At 40.9% G+C, this 8408-nt stretch overlaps 1 protein-coding gene across 1 annotated transcript in view; it reads left to right on the top strand.

The window, feature by feature from the left end:
• The first annotated feature begins 1221 nt into the window (after positions 1 to 1221).
• Positions 1222 to 8408, top strand: part of CCDC25 (coiled-coil domain containing 25) — a 39607-nt gene continuing 32420 nt past the window's right edge. The window contains exons 1-2 of the mRNA XM_054576008.1: positions 1222 to 1350; positions 5980 to 6027. Coding sequence (XP_054431983.1) covers positions 1323 to 1350; positions 5980 to 6027 — 76 coding nt within the window. The 5' untranslated portion in view covers positions 1222 to 1322. The remainder of the gene's footprint in view (positions 1351 to 5979; positions 6028 to 8408) is intronic.

Below are 8408 nucleotides of genomic sequence, written 5' to 3'. Positions count from 1 at the left end.
GAGGGCATAGGCCAAAGCTAGGTTCTTGCTTTGGGGAGCTGGAACGTTCCTAAAGTAGTCATTGGTACTTTTTATTTTTATATTTTTAGATACAAGCTATCGCTTTTATCTTTATGTAACCAGCTGATACTTTCCCCTTTAAATAGCCTGATTAATTCATACCAAATTTAAACACTCGTATCTTCTGCGACTGAACATTTTCAGTTCTAATAAATTTAAGTGATGCACTTAACTTCCTAGAATGCAGTCAGAATGAAATAAGAGAAGGAGGTCAAAGCGAAGTACTGTGTGAACTTTACCAGAGCGAGACTATTACCACTTTACAGCAGGAAGATCTCTGAGACCCACAGGCTTGACATTTGCTCAGTCTCACAGGTAACAATTGGCATACAATAAAGGCAGAACAGTCCTAGCCCAAATACCAGAGGCATGTTGCTTCTGGGGAGCATCACTAACAACTCACCAGAGTTGAGTGGTGTGTTCTAACCCTTTCCTCCTATTAATTTATTTAACACTACCAAAATAATCTATGAATTAGCTGCTCTATTCATCTTTATTTTGCAGGTGAGGGAGGTGAAGCACAGAATGTACCCAGATGTGGGCCTTACTAGTGGTGGAGCTAGAATGAGAATAGCGGAGGAATTTGGGTTCATTCAAAGTATAATGAACTACCCAAGTATCAACTGCCACGATTGGCTCAGTGAAAACCCAGCTGTGAAACAGGCCAACAGTTTCTGCTTTCTAGGAGCCCTTGCGGGGATGTTGGGAAGCAGATAATACCAACAAATAAGCCTCAGGACTTAACCGCCCCTGGGTGGATATCCCAGCCAATGGCAATTTTTTTTTTAAAGATGGAGTTTCGTGAGGGGTTGGTGGGGGGAGGTAGAAGAGGGTAGAGGGGGCATAACTGGTGATGGAAGGAGACTTCGTTGGGCTGGTGAACACACAATACAATATACAGATGATGTAATTATAGAATTGTACACCTGGAAACAATATAATTTTATAAACCTGTTACCCCAATAAATTCAATTAAAAAAGAAAAAAGGAAGATGGTGTTCTCCTCTTCCCGCCCATGTTTTCCAAGCACCAGCTGTGCCGGCCCCATCCTCTAGGCTTTGAAACACCCTGTCCTGCCAACACCTCCTCCTCGCCAGGATGAAAGATGGCACCGAGGGGCCGGCGTTGTGACGCGACCCAACACCCGCCGGAAGTGCGCGCCGGCGCTCCAGGAAACTGGTGGCCCCCGCGTCTGGTATCCTGCACTTCGCTAGTTGGGCGCTGCTGCTGCACGCTGGGGTCGCTGCGCCGCCGCCGAGATCATGGTGTTCTACTTCACCAGCAGCAGCGGTGAGTGGGCGCACAACCTCCGGGGTCCCTGCTCCACGGTGCGTTTCCGAAGCCGGGACGCCCCAGGCCGCCGCGGAGCGTGGACCTTGTGCTAAGGTGCCTCCTTCGCGTCGAGCTGCTCGTCACGCTCCCACTTGGTCCCCTGCCCCTTTGGGCCCGGTCGTCTCCGAGGGGCCCCTTGTCAGAGCCCGCGGTGGGGTGGGGGTGAACGGAGGGACTGTTCCCTCTGCTGTTTTTGCATCCGGAAGTGTTCTCTCGCCTAAGTCGGGAAGACTTTCCGACTTTGGGCAGTTTGTGGGCTTCTTCACACCCCATTTCACGTCCCCCTCCCCGTGGCCTTTATTCTGGCTGTACCCTGGTAATTATGCACTTTCATAAACAAAGGAGACACCTGCCAACAACTCTACCAAACGGGAAATACGCTTTACCTTCCAAGAGAAGGGTTGTAGGTTTTGGATGCAACAGCGTAAAAGACCTTAGAATGGTAAGAAAGCCAGTCATTGGGTAGACTTCATGTCCCAAATCTTGAAAAGTGACATATGATGATGTTTCTGATTTTTTGTTGGCAGTCAAAGAGAAAGGGTGCTATTCCCAGGAAATACTGTGTGTAGACCTCGTTTCTCTGCTTATGTTCTCTTAGCCAACCCCCAGTTAGCTGCTACACCCTTAAGACAGAGAGCTCTGGCTCATCTTTTTCAAATGCCTTTCCCGACTTAGCTTCCACCCAGGGATGGCTTAGGTGTACCTTTTCCGGGATCCCCTTAACACTCCGTGTATACCTTTCCTATTGCGCTCAATAGTATTAAACGCAGTCTGCTTGAGCTAGAGTGTAAACCCCTTGAAGGCAGGGACAGGATCTCCTCTTGTTTCCTAGCATAGTGCCTGGCTCTGAATAGTTACTCAATAGATGGCTTGTTGAATAAACAAATGTTACCTTTTTTAACTATAAGACTATTCTATTGCTGTTGTCTCTACTTACTTGTTAAAGGTGAGCTCCATGTTGTTTGTGTGGGTTTGAATAGAGGGTACTTTCTCTTTCGAGGTGAGAACATTGAGGCCCAGAGATGTTTTAACTCCCAGACTCCCACCTGCCATCCGCCCTACTCAATCACTGTTACCCCTCATTTTTTTCTTTGTAGTTTAGACTTCTGCTGTGTGCCATATGCTAATATTTCTCTGCCTTTGTAGGTTTGGTTTGTCTTACTCATATTATTAAAATTACTAGAGACAAAATTCAAACTAGCCTGAAAAATCATTTTAGGCCCCTAATAGTATTCTCAATCCCTCCCCTGTTCTGTTTTGCTCTGTCATAAGATAACTTGAACATCTCTTTGTAGCTTCTCTACTCATGAAAGTCCCCAACAACGTAGGTACCGATATGAGCTCAAAAGGGAATAAAAAGTACTGGGAGGGTATATAAGTACTAAATGTATTTTATGCTCGTTGCTTTAGCTATTCTAAACTCTTTGAGCCCTAGTCATACATATACAGATGCCCTTAATAGAACAGAGTGCTTCAGCAGATTTGTGGATCATATTTTTTTCATTGGCTTCCATTATAATGTCAGAACCGCTTCCTGTTGGAAAAATATTTAGCCTCTAAGTCTAATGAAACTGCCCTTGTGCAGCACATCTCTTAAAATTGCAAAGTTAATGGGAAAAATATATAACTTTTCCAGTAAAGTAGTGGTAAAACAACATATTCCAGTAGAGAAAACATTTTGAAATCCAGAATCTTCAAGGAAATGACTTCGTATAGACAGCCAAGCTTTCAGCCAAGTGGTTATAGCCTAAAACCTTTTTTAAAAGATGAGGAGAAAATCTCAATAGAAAGTTTTTGCCTTTCCTTTTGTTTTAAGATTAGTATCTCTGACTAAAATCTATTCAATTATATTCTTTCATGTTTTCTCATAAGGACATAATGAAACATTAGTTTTATTGTATTTCCAGTGTCAAATTCAAGACCATCAGTTTTATGGATGCACAAAATACCTGTACTTTGCTCATTAAGAGATACCTCTTGATAGCATTTATCTTAGGATAGTTTGTTATATAAAATATGAAATTATCACATAGCCTCTAAAGTTGGGTTGGTTGCCACACTTCAGTCACCTGTCTTCAAGATAACTAGTTCCCCTACTAATCAACCCTGTTATTTGTGTGGGAATAACAAAAGCACTAAAATAATTCAATGTATTTTTTTTCTTTATCTCTTTAACATGGACAAGAGCTTAATTCAGAATACTTGCTCAGCAATCATGCTCTTTTTAGTTTTGACATAATGTCAGTCTTTCAGAAAAGTTACCGGAAAAGTAAAAGATTTCTTTTTTATCCTTCTCTTCCATTCCCCAAATTCTAACATTTTACCATTTCTTACCAAATTCTAACAATTGCATTATTTTAATTTTCCCTTAGTAGTTCACTCTTCTCCCTTTCTCCCCTTCTCTCTCTCTCACCCTCTCCCCATACACACACACAATTTTTTTCCTGAACTGTTTGTTAGTAAGTTGCCCTTTACCCATAAATACTTAAGTATTTTTTTCGTAAAATCAAGGATATTCTCTTATTAAAAGACATTCTTCGTATCAAAATTAGGAAATTAACATTACAACAATACTATTATCTAATCAGCTTTTACTCCCTGAGTCTCTTTAAAAAGACTAAAGTTTACGCTTAATCTCATCTAATCTAGAGCATTTGCGCAGGCTTTGTCTTTCATGGCACTGTTAGTTGAAGAGTTATTTGTAGAATGCCCCTCAGTTTGGGTTTGTAGCAGTTATGTTCCTACTCACCTCATTTTGTAGGTCAGCCGTCCAAACAGTTGTCTGGCATTCTCTTGGCAGTAAGTTGGATAACTGGGCCTACACAGGGACAGCTTTGTTTTGTTTTAATCATTTTAAAAATTACTTTTGTTCTGATTGCAAAAAACCGTCTGTATATTTTGTGAACAAGCTAGTGAAGGTAACTAAAGTTAACAGATGTATATCCTTCCATACATGTAAAGAAAATGGGTGCATATATGTATACTGTTACATATTTATTTTTACAAATTGAATCTTACTGTATATAAACACATAGGAATACTGTGTCCTTTTCTTTTTCATGGGTACATGGCATTTTGTTTATGGGTGTACTATAAAGTGTTTAACCAGTCTTAATTAGTGTTTAGGTTGTAAAAAGAACATCATTCCTTGATGGAACATTTAATTAGTAAGGTATACTTCTAGTGGTGACATTATAGGATCAAAAGGGTATACACATCATTGCCAGGCTATGCACAGAGAATCTGTGCATTTCTGTGTGATTTCTGCACTTTTGGCATTTGTTATATGCTATGCTAAGGCCTTATCAAGCTAATATAATGCTCAATTATAGATAAGTAGTTCTGTCAACTAGTCAATGCAAACATTCCTTTTGAGAATTTCTCTCAACTACTTCCAAGTAATTATGGACTGTAGTCATTATGACTGCTAATTGAAAGAATTAGGAGTTTTCCCTCCCCAAGAGAGGCAACTGCAATTGATAACTGAGGGGGTGTCTCCTTACTGACGGTAAAGGCAATCCTGAGTTTTAGAATTTATAATGAAAGAGTGCTTGCTCCCTGGCCTTCAGAGTTCCCTGGTGTGTGGTAGTTCTGTGCTCTGCAGTGACAACCAACAGACTACCCCGGCCAGCCTTGCACCTGTCTGTCAGGCCTTACAGCCTGAGGCCCCAGTGACTGTTCATTCAGGAGATCAGATTCAGATGGTATCAGTTAAGTTTGGTAGATGAGCTTGGAAACCCATTGCCCAGTTAGAATTTGAATTAGGAAACTTAACTTTTTGTTTGATTCCAGATGGCACATGCCCACGTTAAAGCACACTATGTCAGTAAAGTAAATGTCATTCCTAACGTGAGCCATACCCAGAATATTCAGCTTAATTTAGGATAGCGGTTCCTAACCCTGACTTCACATTAGAATCGCTTGGAGATCTTCTAAAAAACACCATTGCCCGTCCTCCAGAGGTTAAGATTTGGTTAGTCTTAGTGGAGCTGGTACAGAATGAGGGGATTTTAATGTGTAATCAGAGTTCAGAGCCACTGATTTAGAAGTTTAAGGGCCAGGTTTCTCCCGAATGGGACAGGCAGTCCATTACAATTTGCAGCGCGCCTCAACATAATTTAACATCGACTAGTACAATTACGAAAAATAAAACTTGGCTAAGTCTAGGAGCCTGTTTTTAAATGATTGAAGTGAAGGTTGGAGTTTTCTTTTTTGAAAATTCTTTTGAAGAAGGCAAAAGTATAGGACTAGACTGGAATTACATCGGACTTTATCCAGGAAAGTAGCTCCTTTTTTTTTTTTTTAATAAGGGTCAGAAAACTTTTCCTGTTTGGGCCAGATGATAAATATTTCAGACTTGTGAGCCACATCTCTATAGCTTGTTCTTCCTTGTTTTGCTTTTTTTCAGCCTGCTGAAAATTAAAATTCACTCTTAGCTCAAGTGCTGTCCAAACACAGGGTTCGCTCTGGCCTGTGGGCCATGCTTTTTTGCCAACCCCAAATCTAAGCATTTGTCACTTGTTTTTCCCATGAAACACTTTAGGTGATGAAATTTTCTAACTACTTTTTATTTTTGTTTTGTCTTAGTTAACTCATCTGCTTACACTATATACATGGGAAAGGATAAATATGAAAGTAAGTTTTCAAAAGCATTTGATTTTGAAATTTCCAGAAGGTAAGTGTTAATTGCCTTTTCCCTCTGTGGTTTTTGTTGGATATGAATTTTCAACTTACTACTACTAACTAACCCATTATAAAGAATTCCAAGGGATTAACTTGTCTAAAATTTAGTTATATCAGACAATATTTGAGCTAATTGGACCACTTGTTGCTCATTAGCAGCTTCTATGAAAGTTTTGTGGTATCATTTTATTTAGGTCGATATGAATCAGAGGTTAACCTTTGCCAGCTTAGAGCAAATAAAAATAATCTGTGACTTGGACTCTGAAAAAATCATTTTCTGCACATTTTCACCACATTTAAGATTAGTGGAAACATATATTGGTTTTCTGAGGCTGAGGATGGCTCTTTTAAGTCATGGGATGTTAAGTTTTTTATCTAACTTTGCTGACCATTGTTTTCAGAATGAAACACATTATTTTGTACTGTATACACAATCATATAACTGAAAGGTATACATAGTCATAAAAAGAAAACAAAAATACCCACATTGTTTGCTGTGCCCTGTATTTTCTGTTTTATTTCGTGTTTCAAAAGCTAGCCTCAGCCTGTTAAATTAATTTTTTGACCCACTAATTGAACTAAATTTAAAAATAAAAACACTGTTTGAGGGGGTAACCTTTTTGACTGCAGGAATGAGGAGGGGGTGAAAGTGCAGCTCAGCCTTCTTGACTGAGAGGGCGGAGAGGAGGCAGCACCGACCCTCAGAGTGGGCGCTGCTCGGAGGTGAGGGAGAAAGGAACGGCAGTAGTAAGAGCTCTGGGAGAAAGTGCCGGAATTACTGTTCTTCAAGCTTGGAAAACACAGCTGCTCATCTCACAGGGCAGTGTAACATTTTGGAAGAGACAGCTCCTCAGTCACGCCAGTCTGGATTAAAATTCCAGCTCTTGAGAAAACTAGCTATGCTTACTTAACCTCTTTGAACCTCAGATTTCTTAGATGTAAGAAGAAGATCATGGATGGTATTTACCTTGCAGGGTTATGAAGGTTAATGAAAGAGCCTGGGTAAAGTGCCAGGGCCCTCGTGGGCGCTCAGTAAGTAGTAGTCACCTTCACTGGAGCTGCTTCAGCCGCCATCCCCACCCCCCAACTCTCCGGGGCTGGGCTCTGCCTCAGGGGTCTGAGAGCAGGGTGTGCACTGCGGTCACCCGTTCACTTCCAAGTCTTGCGGGTTTTTTTTCCTTTTTTAAAACCACCAGTGTCTGTTCTAGGTGCAGTTTGAAACTGACAACACTTTAAACTTGATCCTTTAAAAGACACAAGTATAGCATTCTTCAGTATGAGCCATTTGACATTAATGAAATCAGTAAGGCCAAAAATTAAAAGACATCAGGAGCGGTGATGTAATTATATAGTTAGTATATGTATACTTACACTTAAATTGCTATATTTGCATATCATAAATATGCATGTAATACATAGCATATATGATATATAATAATGTGATATGTAATTGTTATGTAACTATAGTTATAATTCAGATCTATATAAACAGTTTAGAACCTTGCTGTAACATGGTTGCTATAAAACAGAATCAGTATAAGCAAGACTCTCATATCCTAGCCAAGAGGAAAAGAAACATAGAATAATGTAACTCATTTATAAACAGTTTTTCCTTTTAATGAATTTATGACATTGATTCTAGGTGTGACTTAACGGAGAAGCGGTTTGCAGTATATCAGTACTTCAGTATATCAGAAGTGACCCATAGTGTGCTATGGGTCACTTCTAGTAACCCATAGATTGTCACAGGTACTGTGTTCTTCTCGTAGTGCCCTGCTGATGACTGCAGCTGAAGAGGGGACGCGACCTTCCCCTGTTACAGTGAACAATAAGGCGCCGCTGTAATAGCCGTAGTTATATCGACAGCAGATACAGATTCAAACCTGACCACATCTGCTTTTCTTTCTGTCACATCAAGTGTGTGAATCCAAGGTTGAGGTTCCTGCGAAGCGCCTCAAGCAGAGCTGCTCTGTGAGCTTGTGCGGGTTTTGCACCGTGCCTCTCGGGGTGTGGGCGGGGACGGGGAGTGGGCTTTATGTATTTCTTATAATGAAGAGCCGCCTTGATTCTGGTTCACACGGACGAGCCACCAGTGGCGCTGACTGAGTGAGGCAGCTGTGCCCGGGACATTCCCACCATGTCTCTTAGTCCTTCCATTTTAGTTCACTGTTTGCTGGCTCAGTGTGTGCCAGCCGCTGTGAGTGTCCGGTGAGGAAGATTGAGTCTTGGGTTTTCATAGTATTCAGGTGGAGCCACGCACTTAAACAGGTATGGGTCAGCCTTGCTGTGAACCTCAAGTTGCCTTAAAAAATAAGGTTTATTTAAAAAGCGTG

Source organism: Pteronotus mesoamericanus, unplaced genomic scaffold (genome assembly GCF_021234165.1).
Source record: "Pteronotus mesoamericanus isolate MK-2021 breed Mesoamerican mustached bat unplaced genomic scaffold, CSHL_Meso_final contig_32, whole genome shotgun sequence".
Lineage (NCBI taxonomy): Eukaryota > Metazoa > Chordata > Mammalia > Chiroptera > Mormoopidae > Pteronotus > Pteronotus mesoamericanus.
This window is presented reverse-complemented; position numbering and strand designations above follow the sequence as displayed.